The 17,914-nt window shown below is 46.7% G+C and overlaps 2 protein-coding genes across 2 annotated transcripts in view; one reads left to right on the top strand and one right to left on the bottom strand.

The window, feature by feature from the left end:
- On the top strand, window positions 1–1,322 carry LOC311362219 (uncharacterized protein). The gene has a single exon (XM_084482030.1). The coding sequence runs from the start codon at window positions 85–87 to the stop codon at window positions 838–840; it is 756 nt and encodes a 251-aa protein (XP_084338156.1). The 5' UTR covers window positions 1–84; the 3' UTR covers window positions 841–1,322.
- A 4,990-nt stretch (window positions 1,323–6,312) lies between these two features.
- The window catches only part of ccdc9b (coiled-coil domain containing 9B), a 19,759-nt gene continuing 8,157 nt past the window's right edge, over window positions 6,313–17,914 (bottom strand). Inside the window, exons 6-14 of the mRNA XM_084481709.1 lie at window positions 14,027–14,205; window positions 13,402–13,451; window positions 13,085–13,138; window positions 12,520–12,619; window positions 11,611–11,644; window positions 10,993–11,472; window positions 10,446–10,794; window positions 10,118–10,197; window positions 6,313–9,367 (exon numbers count right to left, since the gene is read on the bottom strand). Of these exons, the coding sequence (XP_084337835.1) occupies window positions 9,341–9,367; window positions 10,118–10,197; window positions 10,446–10,794; window positions 10,993–11,472; window positions 11,611–11,644; window positions 12,520–12,619; window positions 13,085–13,138; window positions 13,402–13,451; window positions 14,027–14,205 (1,353 nt within the window). The 3' untranslated portion in view covers window positions 6,313–9,340. The remainder of the gene's footprint in view (window positions 9,368–10,117; window positions 10,198–10,445; window positions 10,795–10,992; window positions 11,473–11,610; window positions 11,645–12,519; window positions 12,620–13,084; window positions 13,139–13,401; window positions 13,452–14,026; window positions 14,206–17,914) is intronic.

The raw sequence follows: 17,914 nt of genomic DNA, 5'->3' as shown, positions 1-17,914 counted from the left end.
ATTCATTCTCTTTGGATTGTGGATCCATAATAAGGCTTCAAGACGGACGGGGTGGTGGAACATCGCGGGAAAAACAGGGGCAATATGAGAGAGCGGGACTTCATGCCCAATATGGAGAGGGGCAAACCCGCTACTTACACGGGGGACAAAAAGGCTAAGATGGCTGCTAAGACCAATAAGAAATGGGTGAGACTAGCCACTGTGTTTGCATATGTGTTGTCTGTGTCCTTAGCAGCCATAATTCTAGCCATTTATTACAGCTTGATATGGAAGCCCACCAGCTCGTCCTCCTCTGGGGGGAAGCCTGGGATATCGGGGGTCACCACCACCTTCCCCACCACCTCCACCGCAAACATCTCCTCTAATATCTCCACGAGCAAAAACGCCACAGAGGTGAACTCTACACAGACAGAGCTTATATATCTCAATGACACACAGCAGCGGTCGCTGTCTCAGAGCCACACGTTTCAGTGGGACAGCAGAGGGGAGGGCGCAACGGGTGGCTCACCGGACGCCGGTCGAGCGGAAAGCCCGCACTCGACTCAGGACGTGGACGGTCTCTACACGACCCCCCGAGCTGCTGCTGATGCTGCTGCGGACAGATCAGACTCGTCTCTGGGCAGAGACAGACATCAATCACAGCCTCTGTACAGCTCGCCGACGGACGCCATGTTCGACGAGGGGGACAAGAGGGATGGTGATGGTGCACCTAAAGCGACTGACGGTGCGAATAGCAAACGCAATGCTAAGCAGGGGACGGAAGATGCTGCAGCTGCTCGTACCGTTTCTCCGGTCAAGGCCGCCTCCACGACCAAGCATCCTGTCCGTGGAGGAGAGTGATGAGGCCTCCACTACCCAGACACACACACACACACACACACACACACACACACTCCCATATACATACATACACACACACACTCCCATATACATACACACACACACACACACACACACACACACACTAAAGGGTCCAACAAGAAGTGTTTCACAGACTCAATGCCGCAGGTCGGTCACTGGTTGTGTTTTTCATTTGTTTTTGTTTATTCTTTTCAAACTCTTTTTTGTTGAGCGCCATTAATGCTGAATTGCACAGGCTTCATGCAGGAGTTGCAGATGTTTTATTCTGTGAACCCCACTCTGCCCCCCGACCACCAAACGGATAAGACTTGAAGCAGGACTTTCTCAAAGGAATATTAGTTCATACTCCCCTCCCCATCACCGTGCGTTCTCCGTTGGGCCAGTATGCCTTAAATCTATAACATGTGACCAACCTACTGCAGCTTTGGATTATATCGCCCGTCTATACTGTACGACCAACACTACTGCTAGACACGTTTTGGTCCGGTAGAATGTAGGATTCAAGATTGTTTTAACTACAATCTTTGCAACGCTAATCAATGTTCCCATTTATTGAATGGTCTAAATCAATATTCAATAGGCTTAATTGTATTTAATGGGAAGTTATGGATTATATTGGGACACGGGACAACCTGCATAATTAAGTAACACTCAGGTATGTGCATATGACCATAGAGATGTGTTGTGTTATTGTACAAAAGGCAGGTGTCCCACCTTTTTGGGCGGATGAAATTTTAGTGTAATTAGACTCTTTATATTAATTCAGCAGTATGTACACAAGTATAGGTATGTCCATAAACCAAGGTACAAATAAACATCAAATATGAAGTGATTCCTTTCCATGACTTATAGAATACGGGTATATTAAAAAGTAACATGTGACAAATGTGATTCATGCTGTTTTAACTATTAATGAAGCCATAATAGATGCTTTTCGTTTTCAATTTTTTTTTATTTAACCAGGAGAAGTGTTATGTGTTACCGTTTCTACAAAGTAAACAGTAGAATTCACAGCTAGAGGTTATCAGTTCACGTCCCACTCCTGGCATCAAGTTCCACTGTCTGCTCCCCGTAATTGATTGGAGGGAATTTGAAGATAAGTTAAATCAATGGTTGAAAAAAAAGGTCTGTTTAAGGGGCATCCGTCAAGTCTGGCATTTAATCAATCATTATCAAATCAAATCATCAAAAACCGAACCTGTGTGTGTGTGTGTGTGTGTGTGTGTGTGTGTGTGTGTGTGTGTGTGTGTGTGTCCTTAAGAGCAAAGGGAACGTTCCTGGTTAATAAAGGGGAAGGGGGTACACTCCATGCAGTCACATGTGGTGAATGATCAAGGAGGGGAAGTGTGACTGAGGTTGTTTGTTCATACTTGAACACTGTGCTGCCTCTTTGTGTGTGTGTGTGTGTGTGTGTGTGTGTGTGTGTGTATGTGAGAGAGGGAGGTGTATCGATTCTCAGACTCTGTTGTTACTGTGTGTGTGTGTGTGTGTGTGTGGGTGCGTGCATGCATGCATGATGCATGGCCATGTGTATGTGTGTGTGTGTGTGTGCATGAGTGTGCACGTGCATGTGTGTGTGTGTGTGTAAAGGAGAGAGGAGAGGAACACATTACACAATACCGCTTGGTGCTATTTTGATCCAACGTTCTCAGGGAAGGAAGATGAAGCCCGCTTGGTGCATGCTTGGTGGTGAAGAGTGTTACTGGTTTAAAGCGCTTCAGTCCTAAGATGTCTTCAATGCCTCAGTGTTCATAGTGGTGACCCCCGTAGAGATCACAACCACGTAACGCCCAACATACCATCAGAACTGACGTTCGTGTCGGGTCATCGATTCTGACCTCTTAACCCGTAGCCTCTCTGTTGAGATAAACAGGATGTTTTTCCAAAGTTGGCACATTTAGTCCACGGCTACAGTGGCCTCTCCACCATGTCCTTAAAAGACAGGGAGACGCTCAGCCAGCGTCTGAGCGTGCCATGATGAATGAAACTCCAGTGAGTAACGACCCTGGAGTTATTGACCAAGATGTGGAAGATGCACCTCACCACTGACCTGCTAATGGGAAGGGGGGAAAGGAGGGGACGTCAAGGTCCTACTTCAGCCCTTGTGACCCCTGGATTTATTTGATGTTATAGATTGCCTCTTGAGATTAGCATTAGCAGATGAGATAACCGAGAGGAGAGAGGAAAGAAAATGTGCGAGCCAAATCCTTCACATGGAAGTGCCAACTCTAGGGCTTCCGGTTGCAAGGATGGGTCTATGCAAGCTTTTAGTGAAATTGATGTGAATCAAAGCCATTAGTATGAATATTAAAATATGAACCTATATGTTTTTGGGGGGTTTATATTGAACTGCCTTGCTCTCAGAAATATAATGACTATGGGGAATGGCTGGTTTGTGAAAGATTTCATTCTCCAGACAGAACAATGCATGAAACCATTCTGAACAGACCTATAAACCAAGCATGAGGTACCAAAGTATACTCATATCCTAAAACAACAGTGTAAAAACGATTAAATATTAACACAGAGCATTTCAAAACGGTACAAAGTGACGGCATATTACAAGAAGCAGCCACACAGGCTAAATGATGGGCTGAATGCTGGACCACTGAAACTCCGTACTGCATGCATCATCACTGGCCATTGTACTTCCGTTATCAGACGTGTTACATTGAATGAGAGATTATGGAGATTATTATCTAATAGTGTTTTGGTGGAGTTTTATTTCTTAATCTCAGAACACTCCCATCAATCAATAAATCACTGTGAGTGAGAGAGTGAGTTAGCCTGTGTGTGAGTGAGAGAGTGAGTTAGCCTGTGTGTGAGTGAGAGAGTGAGTTAGCCTGTGTGTGAGTGAGAGAGTGAGTTAGCCTGTGTGTGTGTGTGTGTGTGTGTGTGTGTGTGTGTGTGTGTGAGTGAGAGAGTGACTTAGCCTGTGTGTCAGTGAGTGAATGAATTCCTCATTGCTGCATAGAACGGTTTCGTGGACGCAGGTGCACTGCAGAGGCAGTGTCCTTGTTAGCGAGAGATTAGTTCTCCAGGGTGCCTTTCATCTCAATACACGGGCGTACATGGAGAGATCCATTCTCAAGCCACCAACATGTAGAAACGTCTTGTTGCTCACATGAGCCACAAAGAAACCAGGACCAGGAAGCCCAAGGTCAATAAATAAATAACTAATAAAAAAAAAATTATAAGAGAGAATGATAAACCATATTGAGGTCCGCAAATAATCAGAATGAAATAAGAAATACAAAACAATTATAGAATAAAACAAAATAAAATACTGGCTATCATAACAAAAACACAATATACTACTCACTCCATACATCTACAGTGGACAAGGTTGGTAGGGGAACCAGGGAGGTTATGTGACGGTTACCAGGGTGACGCCCGGTCAGCCCTCCCCCCCTCTCCCCCCCTCTCCCCCCCCTCTCCCCCAGGGCTCTGTCTCTGTGCCGGGGCCAGCTGCCGAGGGCGTGGCTGTCACATCCTGGGCGGATGGAGAAGGCCATGAGGGGGAGATGACGCACGTTGTGATCCTCAGTGGAGCCCTGGGGGGGCTGCCACCGGCCCCACGTTCGTCTGCTCTCTCCTGCCTCCTGTGACCTTCTGTCAAGGTCACAGGAGACAGGAGAGAGAGAGAGAGAATGAAAGATTAATTTTTGATTTGACCTATATAGTCGATGAACAATGATGATTCAATACCAAAAGAGGTGTGGTTTGTGTAATCTTGGAGTTAAACAGTTCTCAGAGGAAGCATCGCCGAGGGGTTAGCCGGAATAGTATAATCGATCATGAAAGTGTTTTGGTTGCATGACAAATGAGGCCTCAAAACCACACAGCAGTACAAACCAGCTCCATAAATAGGATGGCGAGCGCTGAGTGTTTTACCAGCTTCAGCGGTAAGTGCTGCGGTTGGACAAGAGCTGGGCGTGATAGCTTGGAGAGTTTTCTTTCAATGGGTGAGGGTTTGAGTTTTGTGTTGTGAGTCTTTTGAGGGTGAGTCTTTTGAAGGTGAACTTTTGCTTCCCACTGTGTGTCACAGAGGAGCTTCAAGCTAACAAACAGACAAACAGCCTCGGCATCGTCTCACAGCGCTGTACTGTCGAGGCTGAAGGGCTCGAGAGAGAGAGAGAGAGAGAGAGAGAGAGAGAGAGAGAGAGAGAGAGAGAGAGAGAGAGAGAGAGAGAGAGAGAGAGAGAGAGAGAGAGAGAGAGAGAGAGAGAGAGAGAGAGACAAAACACCTTTTGCTTGATGAGTCCACACCGCTCTCACCGTGGTGCGGAGGTGACATAATCCTGCACTGCTGCTGCACTTCAATTGCTCCATCCCGGGCCCTCTGGGATTATCTACTGCACCCACAGTAATGTTCTGTTCCATCACACACTCCAGGCATTAGCACTCACCGGCCCGAGTGAAGTGTTAAAAGGTTTAATGCTATTGAAAGAGGGGGATTGCAAACGTGCACATGCACGCAAATACACACAGGTGTATGTGTGACACTCCAGTATCATATATATAGTATTCAATACAGTGTATACACATGTTTACCTGCATTGAATAACTTCCTGTCTCTCTCATGCTCCACTACACCATAGACTGATAAAATAGTCATTTGAAAACACAAATGATAACCAGCAAGCAAAGTCTGTGCCTGTCAATGATTCCTCCCGCAGCACCATATCCTGTCTGAGTATGTGACAAATAAAAACCTTTGAATTTGAATTTAAAAGCAGCTCGCTGTAACCTTTTTCACTGGAGCCATTGCCTTTGATCCAAATGAGATATTTCATTGTTTCTTTAGACCAGGTTGACTCAAAAGTGATACAAAAAATACATCCTGACAATGATTGAGTGCCGTGGGTGGATAGTTTTTCTCTGTAGTCTTTAATCATTTTGAACAATACTACGGCAGTGCACTGCAGATTTAAGTGAAGTTTATGTCGTTTGTAAGGGAACACTCTTTACTCTCGCTCTCTCGCTCTCTCTCTCTTTCTTCCCCTGTCTCGCCCTTCCTCTGTGTTTGTCTAATGACAGAAGGCTTCCCAGCAGAACGTCCCCCTTGGATGCAAAAATTAAAAGCCCCTCCTGGGAGAGTTGCCGTCGGTAAGGGAGGAACCACTTTGCGTGCGACTGGACTGTGGGGAGTGGGCCCCTCTGAAAATAAAGGAATTAATCAGACATGATGGCTCGCCTTTATAGGTCCATGGGTCTCACAGGTCTCGCACCAACTCACTGTTGAACAAGGATGATTCGCCGCCACTAATTGTCTCTGTTCTCTCCTCAGTCTCTGGTTGCTACCCTGCTCTCCACATCTTTGCCTGTTTATCTCTGCCTTTATCTCAACAAAGAAGTGTGTATGTGTGTGTAGGTGTGTGGTGAGGGGGTGGGGTTAATGGGGTTGAATGATGATGTTGCAACCGACAAAAAATGCAAGTCAGGTTATGTCTAAAATACAGAAAGCCTTTTATTAATGTGCTGTATGCCTTCGCTCCAATCATTTTCTATGTAGAATGTCGCACAGAGATGTTTCACATACAAGAGCTTTTCATTCTTTTAAAGAGTAAAAACACTATAACAGCTTCATTGACATCCCATACACAGGTAAATGCGACGGTTCACTAGTGTGCATCACATCAAACAAACACATGAGCCAATGCCTTCCTTTATCCTACAATGTGAGAACAAAGAGTGGCGCAGCGTCCGTCCAATCAGAACCATCCTTCAAAAAAAATGATCTGACCTTTCAAATATGCCATTAGGATAGAGAAGATCTACCTGAAGCAACACTTTCTTAAACAATCACCTACAACCCTAAACTGGGCCTCGCAGGTCCAACGCATCTCATAAATTAATAATTTATGAGAAATTAATCATTTATGAGAGCACTGACCCTCGCATTGTCGATAAACTGATTAATCACATTCTAGATGGCCTTCACTAAAGATGTCCAAACGGACATCAGAAAATGTTGGACATCAGCATGTATTACACAGTGAAAAAGTCTGTGTTCCATGTGTTAATGAACGTTACCTGAACCTAAATGTTGACAGTAGTCACAGCAGTACACACAGTTCACATACTTGATCATGCACCCCTTCAAAAACCATACTTCTCTCCCGAGAGATGGAATGACTCTGACCGCTGCGATGCACACTACATATTCAAAAGGCTGTAGATTATAGACCATTGCTGTATCTTAGAGCATATTATTGATCTGAATAACAGTGACATAAACTATACTATGTTATTACTAAAGTGACGTGAATTGTATTCATTATTGTCAAGTGCTATGGTAAAAAAGAATATTACATGATAATAAATAAATCTTTACAGAATCGAAACACAACATGTAACATTGTTAAAACAGTTTGCAGAATCCTAGTTACTAACATTCAGGTTTCCATATGAAAAGGCCAATAAATACAATCAGAAATAACAATAGTGCACTGTCACTATGCTAGTACAGATTACTGTATCGTGTTACCATAACGTTTGTCCTCTTCCTCATTTGGAGAAACTTATATGTAAGGCACATTCAATCTATAAGAACAACAATGGCTTAAAACGTAATAGTTCTCACTAACAATTACAAAAGACAACAAACGCGTCTCGGGCCCAATAAAAAAACACTAACCCATTCCGCTTGTTCGGGTCATGTGGTGGCTCTCATTAGCCTTGAAATGTTTCATGTCTTTAGTCTATGTAAATTAAGGCAGAAAAGCGAGACCCTTTTCAGCCCACGAAACCAAAGCAATTACTATGTGCTGTGCAAATGAATCACTATCAACCCCACTCTGCGACATATGAACGCATTAAAATGCAACTTAGAAGCAGAGCAAGACTGTCTTCAAACACTGAGACTACATCTGGCTTCTGCACTCATCATGTTTAAAGGTTATCGTGAGAGGCCAAATATTTTGTGTTAAAGGTGGGGTAGGCAGTTTGGAGAGAGCTTGAGTGTCAAACGAAAAAGTCCCACTCCTCCCTTCATGCCACCCTCAAAAGCCACTCCCCCAAAAAACGTGATTAGCTCTCAAGCAATAGTTATAGGTCTGCCTATTCTCATGGACGACTCTGGATATGTGCAATGGGTGGGCGGGCAGAGTGTGTGCAGGTTGCTGGGCAGTAGGCAAGCCATCCAATCATTTCATTCGGGCCGATTTAAATCATTGGACAGGCTTCTTTTTGCAGATTTGTCTTTTTTTTGTCATAGCATTTGATTTATTGATTGCTGTCCGGATGTAAAGATAATCTCAATAGATATGAATAAAAAACGCCTACCCCTACATTCAAATACTATTATTGTATCAAGCTTCCATTGCCCTTACTAGAGGTATGGTCCTCATGATCGAAACAAAGGAGGCCTTTTGAAGCTGCTGATGCTAAGTCATGATGTACCGAGGAGTACACTAGTGCAAAATATTACTGTTGCTCAGGGAAGTGAAGCAGTATTATATGGAAAGTTGCTACATGAGGCTGTTAGCCTCTGCTAGCGACATCTAAACACTGACAGCAATTGGCAACAACCATGCGTCCCGATTGGACCAGTTGAGCCGTTGCGAGTTGTCTTGCAAGCCTGTATAGTTTTGTAGTAACACAATACAAAAGACGATTCGAGCGTCATCTAAACATTTAAAATCCTGGTTAGAAAACTTGTATAGATAAACAGACTTCATGAGAAGAGACGTTTGGGTATAAAGTCAGGTCTCGGTTAAAGTCATCGAAGGACTTTGAGAGACTTCATGTTGTTCCATAAAAAACGATGTTGGCCAAAATAATCTGGATTTTACAGTGTCAAATGTGTGCAAATTTGGATATTTTGTAGATGTGCAGATCTAAACCTGTGAATACTTTCATATTAATACAAAATACCACTGAACATCCAACCAAGAAGTGCTGCAGAAACCCCCTCCCAAATGTAAACAAAAGACACATTCATAATTCTGGCAAGTAAACAGCATACGAACACAGTGTATATTATGACAATACTCATCATTAAAGTGCTTGGAAGCAAAACGAGGGGAAGATTTCTTTCCAGTAAACGCTCTTCCGTTCCTGTGTTCAAGTTAAGATGTGTAGCTCAGAGTGGCAGGGCCTCTAGGCTCCCATCTGTTACCTATCATCACTATCCAGGATATTAGTGATGGAAGCCTATTTGAACCTTGACCCCTATAGTATTGCGAGGTGACCTTTGTCTTAACTTGCAGGTCATTGGCCACTTGGGGCATATTGTTGAAGTTATTAATAAGGGCACTGTAGCAAACGTATGAGATTGCCAACAAGCTGTGTTGGAACGTGCTGTGCTCACGCAACGATTGGGACACACACACAGCCCAGCACAATGGCAACTTCACAAAGCAATAGAAAAGATAAATAAAAGGCAAACTGGAAGTAAAAGTATTAAACTCCAGCTGGGTAAGTCTTCAATGTTAACACTGTGTTTTGGTTGCAGTTTTTTATTTCAGAAATCGCCTCAGACGATCTTCCCGTTCTCTCTTGCCTGCAAGACAAAAACAATAAATGTAGGTAATGGATTTGTTGAAGAGGCACTGGATCAACGAAATGAAACACACTCAATGAAAATATTGAGTGTGTATGCTTGGGTCAAGTGTGTATGCTTTTCTACCACTCACACTAACAAGTGACCTTGGGTTCATAGTGATTGGTTGATATGACAAATTAGTATTTTTTGGAAACCAATTTAACCTGGCCCTAATCCTATTGGCCTATTTCAGTACTGAAGAGCCCTTGCAGACTTGATGGATGGCACCTGGGTGCTCAGCTTAGTGCTTCGGCACTAAGGGGCACTAAGTTGTCTAAGTTGACGAATGGGAGAGGCTACTTCTCTTAAAAATCCCCATGAGAAACCATGCTTAGTTAGTTAAAATTTTCCGGGGATAGTAATTGGCCAATGTAATGCATCAGCAATTTCACATGTATTCCATCTGCACAGAGCGACTCACTGAAAGGCCTAGAATAAATATACAACAGAGCCGTTATTAACTTGCTTACGTTTTGCCACAGGACAACCTTGTGTCCTCGTAATCTACTGAGCTGCACATCTTATTCTGTGAGTCTGGAGGATGGGAGGCAGCTTGAACTCATTCTCCTCCCCTCACTGCTCTAGATTGGAAATATATAATTTGGGGCAGTTGTAATGATTGCCACACTACTAAAGCATCTTCTAATAGCGGATGAGAAGAGTTCAGATTAACCCGGTGTTATGCTGGCGTGATAATTCGTTACTTACCTTGTCAGTGTTGGTGGTGGCTTTTGAACACGTGTCTCTGGACTCCAAGCTCAGCACAGAGAGACCTTCTATGCGCTCCTCTGTTAAAACAACATCAACATGGGACAAATGAAGGACATTCCCATTGCCCATGTGCAAGGCCCTAATGACCACCAATGCAGTGACAAATGACGTCACGTGTGTTTCTGTTCAACGCTGTTTCCTGTGTTTTAACGTACTGCTGCTGTCCTGAAAAGGTATCTCTCGATAAAATAATTCGGAATCTCAACAAATAAAATACATTTTTTTAATTAAATTAAATTAAATTAAATTCAACTGATATGTCTACCTGTGTTCCTGTTGCTGATATTGCACTTGGCATGTTCGGTGGGGCCCTCTGGGCTCTCCTGACCAGACCCCCCAGACTGCTCAGCAGGGGGGACGTCACTGTTCTGTTCTCCGTGTTCTGTCGGGGAGGGGACCTGCTGCTGGACAACAGGCTGCTGGACAACAGGCTGCTGGACAACAGGCTGCGCTCCACAGCTTAACTTGACGGCTCCGTCGCTGGGATCCGGAGCCGGGCTCTGAACCACCTCCTGGGGGCCGTCAGACTCCCGTTGGGTTCTTCTGCCGGGATCTGAAGCCTCCCCCGCCTCAGCCACCTCCCCCACCTCCCCCGCCTCTGCCTCCTCCCCCACCTCCCCCACCTCAGCCACCTCCCCCACCTCAGCCACCTCCCCCACCTCAGCCACCTCACCAACCTCCCCCATCTCCCCCACCTCCCCCGCCTCACCAACCTCCCCCATCTCCCCCACCTCCCCTGCCTCACCAACCTCCCCCATCTCCCCCACCTCCCCCGCCTCACCAACCTCCCCCATCTCCCCCACCTCCCCCACCTCCCCCACCTCCCCCGCCTCAGCCGCCTCCCCCGCCTCAGCCACCTCACCCACCTCAGCCGCCTCCCCCGCCTCAGCCACCTCACCCACCTCCCCCGCCTCACCCCCCTCTCGGGGGCGGGGGGGTCGGAGGGCGGCGGGTCCCTTGGGGTCTGTGGCGCGCTCCGCCCCCTTGATGAGCTCCTCTGAGAAGCGGACCCTCTTCTCCGGTCCTCTGGGGCAGGAGAGCGCCCCGTTCTTCGTCCGGGGCCGCTCACCCCCAGCCGCGGGCCCACCGCTCCGCTCCGGCCCCGTAGAGGCTGGACCGCTCGGGCCCCCCCCGGTGTGGATCCCCTCTGGGCTGGGGGGGGTCTTCCCCTTTGGGGGGTCCCTGTCTTTGCCCTCTCCACCTTCGTCGTCGACGTCATCCTCCTCTTTATCTTCGGGCTCGCTCAAGGCATCGAGTTCTTCCAGGAGTTCTTCCAAGCTTATGTCGGTGGACTAGGATAAGCAGCGGAGTAGAGAGTGATTAACGGTGATCACAATTGAGGTAGAGATGGAATAAGGACGGTGTGAGGTGTGGCCAGGTCATGCCGTGCACGTCTATTTCAATGAGAGAAGGAAAGTTTGAACTCTCACCTGCGCAGGCTCTCCGGCCTCGTCGGCGTCCCATCTGAGAAAACACGCAAGTTTATGTGAAAACCTGTCCCTCGTTGGCATGATAAACTCACTCACTTGATAAACTCATTCCAAGGTTTGACTCTACCATGTTAAAGATATCAGTTCAAGATGACATTTTAAAGACGTCTCTGTAGTAGGTGTATTGACACATGAATCACACAAATACTGTCCTGTAAAAATATATTTTGAAGGTTATGGAAGAGGAGATGTATGACAGCTGCTAAATATGATGATGAATTAAAGCAAGCACATGAAAATGTGCAGTATAGTTAGTGTGCATATCTGCTTGCAGCTGCCCTCACCTGTGAAATCAGCAGTTTTCTCCTGCCATAATTAACACATTTTCTCGTTAGTAACAATATCCCGGCCTAACAACCCAAATCACTGTAGAAATCCCCATGTGCTTGGCTGCCACCATAGCTAGCTACAGAGGAAAACATTAAGAAACAGTCTCCAGCCGGCCCCCTTTATTAGAGTTCTCTGCTTGGGATCCTGTGGGTTGAGACAATATAAACAGGGCTTATGTTCCATGCAGCTCTTAAATATCAGACTGTCTCTACCCACAGGAAGACAGCAGCATCCGTCCACCAGCGGCAGTCCACCAGGCAATTAGAGGGCCTGGTTGGACAGTTATGTCGTCAGTCACGTCCCATGACACGCAAGGGGGAATTTGGGGCGGGGGGGGGGGGGGGGGGCATGTGGGAAAAAACTGAGCTCTCCCACATCCGCTTCAAGTTTAGCGTCTTCACTGGGTTTCATTGAGCAAGGCAAGACGAGTCCTTTGGAGTTCAGATGGTGGATGTGATCTGTTTGAATGGTTTTCCATAGTGGCGGCCGCTGAGGGCAGAGGGTGCGCTAGTTACTGACCTGCGGGCCCTCCCTGTCAGGCGGTCCTTGCCCTTGGCTTTGCTGCTCACCACAGGAACGCCTTTGGAGCCCTTGTCTTTGACTTTGTCCCTCACGGGACCTAGGGCGGGAAAGGCCATGACATTAAACTCTTTGGAAAGGGTTAGTGAAAAAGGCCTACAGGGAATCTCTGGCCATCTTAGTGTCTGTAGTTTAATTGAAGCAGCAGAATTAATGTCGATCAAAAGCAAAGGCACCTGCCTTTGCTTTTGATCGACATTAATTCTGCTGCTTCAATTGTTTGTATGCTTGATTGTACTTAACAGTGCTTTATTGTATTATTATTTTCTTTATTTGAAATGTATATTCTTATTTAGTTAACTGTAAATAGGGCTGAATCAACAATCACATTCTCTATGAATGATGCTCTACAAATAATAATAATAATAATAATAATAATAATAATATTCAAATTTATTTTATGAATATTATAACACCTACTTTTGTCAAAAGTGTCAAAATGTGGCTAAATAAACGTTAAAAAAATAGTTTTCCCAGCTCTGAGAGAAGGGGTATGAGCATGTACCCTGTGGCTCCTGGAGATGTGTCCTGGGATGGGCTCTCCGTGTGTTCCTCCCACCTGGAGAAACATCAGAGGAATCAGCATAAGGAACAACAACCTAGAATGGAGACTGCTCGCGCACGCGTCCGTATGTTTGTGTGTGATGCGTCTGCATCTGTGTGTTTGTATGTGCGATGCGTCTGCGCATGTTTGTGTGTGTGTGTGTGTGTGTGAGTATGTGTGAGTATGTGTGTGTGTGTGTGTGTGTGTGTGTGTGTGTGTGTGTGTGTGTGTGTGTGTGTGTGTGTGTGTGTGTGTGTGTGTGTGTGTGAATGTCTTACTTCTGCTGGTTGGACCACGCTCCTTCTCAGGAAGACCCTTGTCAGAAAACCTGGAAGCACAAAATGTCTGTTTAGCCACAAGCACAACTCAAGCCGTTGCCTCAAACAAGAATTTGCTTGTTATTGTTATTGCCAAAAAATCTGAAAGCCTTCGGAGGCAGGTCTGCGATAAAGCATGCATGAATGCCCCCTGCTAATTACGCAGGCAGAGGCCATGTGTTATTGTGTCTTTAATGGATGTTTATCATGGCCACGGCTTGGTATTGAGCAGCAGTGCCAGAGTGCCCCCCCATGCTCCATATCCATGCAGAACCTCAGAGATGGTCCCAATAACGCCGGTAACACATTCCCTTCACTGTCCGAGGCCTGTCGGGCTTGTTTGAGCCTTGCCAAAAAAGGCAAGGCATTTCATCCACCGCTAAAAATAGTTGCTCTCCCTTTGTCTATTCGCAGCGAAAAGCTCATTCTGCACCGTGCTTTGAAATTAACCGTCGCTCTGTGATTTTGTGTATGTTGAGCTGTTTTTTTGAACACAAAGAAAACAGGACCACTGCAGGAAGAATCGCAATGCTCTGGTCGTCCGGGTTGTCAGGTGTGGAGGGACGGGTGTGCTCTGCGCTCTCACATGCTCTCCGATTTGTCCACGTCCCACGCCCGCCTCCACTGGCCCTTGGCGTTCTTGTGGCGCGCCACGCGCTCCCGGTCGATGCGCTCCCGGTCGCGCTTCCAGCACAAGTACTCCTGCAGCTCCTCCGGGGAGGTGGGCACGGTGAGGTCCGTGCACGGCGGCGTGACCTCGCACTCCTGGAGGGTGGAGACAGAGGGAAGGGGTTATGGTGCACGTCGAGACCCCACGTACATATGGGTTACTGTCAGGTGTCGATGGGAAATAATGTTTGAATTTGTATGTAGTTTAACCTTGATGACTCCACCTAGTGGATACTTTTTCATGTATGCTTAAAGGGGAGTATAGGCCCAGCGGGGGGACTGGTTATGGTTATGGATGGCCATCAGCCACCCGCCTGGCCCATGGCGCAGCCACTCATTCGCATTGAATCGATAATGCATTGAAAACAATTGCAGTGCACACAGACATTTGGTACCGATGAGTTTGCCACACGAGGCAATTTTTCCGTCCCAATTTGCCACTCCATTACTGTTTAATTCAAATTTGAACGCAGACCTTTCTCATTTCTAATGTTTTACCACAAACATACTCACACAATCTATCACGCCATCTGCACACCCCAAGAATGGACGACCGCCAGCAGTGAGTCAATCCAACAACAAAAGGATGGATACAAACACGCTGGCACTGCCCCTGGGCCTCTCTGAGCATGCCTATTGCAGTTCACAAGGAAGCCATAGCACTTACTAATGCACACACATATACTCCTTCTGGCCTGCCCAACTCTCTGCAGAACAGCTTGCTCTGATGAGCCGGTGAAGAAACACATGACAAACATGATTCAACCGAACTCATCAATACCCAGACATGCAGTAGTGGCAATCCTAGTCAAGCTATTGACCCTCCCAGAGGGGGCTGTGGCAATTTTTGTACAACCTCTCCTCGCTGCTTAATCAATAGACAAGAGGTTCCCAGCAGGGGGGTGATTCAAGGCAGCCAGGGGAAGCTTAGGAGCGCTGGAACACACTGGGACATAACAGCAGACATAAGGAGACATCCTCTCACAATCATTTACCTGGAGTGAGGTCATTTATCACTGGCGGACATTTTTCCAAACTGAATTTCTAAACAAACCTTCAACCTCGGTGAGAGTGCAATTGAGGATTATGCTAGACCTGGGAACACCTAAATCTATTATGCCTCCCTTACAGAAAGAAGCAGCTTAGATAGTTCATTTACCATTTGCACACATAGATAATACATTGTCTAACTGTCGTATAAGACTTGACACACACTCAAAAACCATCTGCCTTGCTTTATGGCAATAACAGGTCCTTATATCCCATCCCATCCATCCACTCTCTGTGTTCATTTAAGAACAAGCCTTAGCTGCATTTTGTAACACGAGCAACGCCTCAGCACAGACGCTCCCCCCCCCCATGTTCCCAGCAAGATTTCAATCAGCAGTGAACTACTTTCACTTTATGTCCTTTCCTCCTCTTGTTAGTCATTATCCTGAGCTGCTCCTTGCCACACACACACACACACACACACACACACACACACACACACACACTTGCACACATGCACACACAGACACACACACACACACACATGCACGCACACACACACACACCAGAAGATCACTCAGCACTGAGATGTTTTCCACACCACATCAAGCAGGGGCACATAAGGTTGTTCCGACTGCAAAGGCCCCTGGAACGCCCTGAAGCTGTGATGTGAACTCAGCGGGGAAATTGCTGTGTAACAGAGAGAGAGAGAGAGAGAGAGATGGAGACGGAGACAGAGTTTGTTTTTCATGTCTTTGCTTGGTTTTTCTCCTCTGTGTCAGGTCCCATATAGAGGCGGAGGGGAGCAGTGTGCTTGTCGGAGGAATGTAAACAACCTGAACAAAGGTTTGGCGGTGGAGGGTGGAGGCTGTGGTGACGGTGCGGGAGGGAGGGTGGGTGGAGGATGGAGGATGGAGGGAGAAGAGGGGGTGCTTTACATATCTTCTGTCGTGTGCAGCCGTTGGGGAAGATGTAAAAACGAGGCTAGGGGGACATTATCACCGGAGGGAGAGAGCAGGGAGGGAGGAATGTATGCAAGTAGTAAGGCGAGATGGTGACGTAAACAAGATAAAGGTTCATAGACAAATGAGGAAGAGAATGAAGAGGAAAGGAGGAAAAGGAGGCAGAGAGATGAGAGAATAAGAGAGTGCGACAGAGATGTGAGAGTGCGAGAGAGAGAGCGAGAGAGAGAGAGAGAGAGAGAGGATCAGAGACAGAGATGTGAGAGAGATTAAGAGAGGGAGAGAGAGCGAGAAAGAGAGAGAAAGAGAAAGAGAGAGAGAGAGAGTAAGAGACAGAGCGAGAAAGGGAGAGAGCGAACACACACAACAAAGCAGTGACGAGAAAGCACTTGACGGTAGCCATTGTTGTGGTCTCAGGTGTGGCCAATCAGAGGCGGGTAAACATGTTGCCGCCGTGCAGGCTCAGAACACAGGCTCTGTCTGTTTTCCATCTCCACAGCCACTCGCTCCTTCCTGTCCCTGGACAACATGTCAGCCACCAGGGAGGACACTCCACTCCTGTTCCAACACGCCACCCCCCTCCTCACCGCCCCACCCATGTGCTGATCGACCCACACTGGTAATTAGCCGGCACTTCAGAGGTCCAAGAGAAAGAGGCCTCACACGGCACGCTCTGCACCACTGACCCAGGGCAGGGTGAACGAGCGGGGCTCTCTCTCTATGGGTGCCATGAACGGTCGGTGTGGCACCCACCTTTCGCCTACTGATACCTCATACTCTTTGAGTACCGAGTGTCACTGTGCACACAACCCGGGGCTGGAGGCAGCACTTGACAACAAAGCAAATGCCATGTTGGATTTACATTTGTTAACCAAACTGGTTAAACAAAACCATGGGCAGCTGCCCGCGCACTCTGCTTCTTATGCAACGCACGCGCACACACCTACACACCCACTCCTACAGACACACACACACACGCAAACACACACTAACACCCACTCCTATATACACACACACACACACACACACACACACACACACATATACACAAACACACACACACACACACACACACACACACACACACACACACACACACCTACACACCCACTCCTACAAAAACACACACACACACACACTAACATACACCCACACACACACTAACATACACACTGTGGTGTCATTTTAGGATTATTGCGGCTCTGGCTTTTCAGAGATTAAAGAGAGATATGGCCGTGCGTGGCTGGTCGTGCTTTGGGGGCCTCTGAACCCATTTCTGCCCTTAGTACAGTGAACCACGTTGTAACGTACTCAACACAGAGAAAACACGGCAGAAGGAACAGAACACAGGACACAGAACTCAGAACACAGAGGGGGGAACACTGAACTGACACAATATGTGGGTGGTGTGTGTGTGTGTGTGTGCGTGCGCACATATGTATATTGAATTAAGCATGCTTGTATGTTATCAATTCTGTATTACCGCCACCTATCCTTGAGATAAAAAGCTCTAGGCTCAGTCAGTCAGCAAGCCAACCAGCCTGTCTGTCTGTTGGTCTGTCCATCTCTCTGTATGTCTGTCTGTTTTATATACTTTTGACAGCTCACACATCAGGATGTGTCTCCATTCACATTGGGGTAATTCTTCTGACAGCGCGAGGTGAGGCTGAGCCAAACACTGCTTCATATGGTGACGTCTTTCTGGAAATCGTCCAACTGCAGCAATATCTGCTATAGCGGCCCGGTGAGAAACCAAACAGTGAAAGACCCGCACTGCCCCCTAGTGGTCAGAAGCATGAAAAGTCACAATATCACTGGGGGATTAACATTTCCCAGTGCATTCTACAATAAGG

The sequence above is a fragment of the Micromesistius poutassou genome (assembly GCF_964030765.1).
Source record: "Micromesistius poutassou genome assembly, chromosome: 17".
NCBI lineage: Eukaryota > Metazoa > Chordata > Actinopteri > Gadiformes > Gadidae > Micromesistius > Micromesistius poutassou.
This window is presented reverse-complemented; position numbering and strand designations above follow the sequence as displayed.

Bases quoted from the DNA above. Each gene is read 5' to 3' on its own strand.
- LOC311362219 (XM_084482030.1), top strand. From the start codon at position 85: ATGAGAGAGCGGGACTTCATGCCCAATATGGAGAGGGGCAAACCCGCT.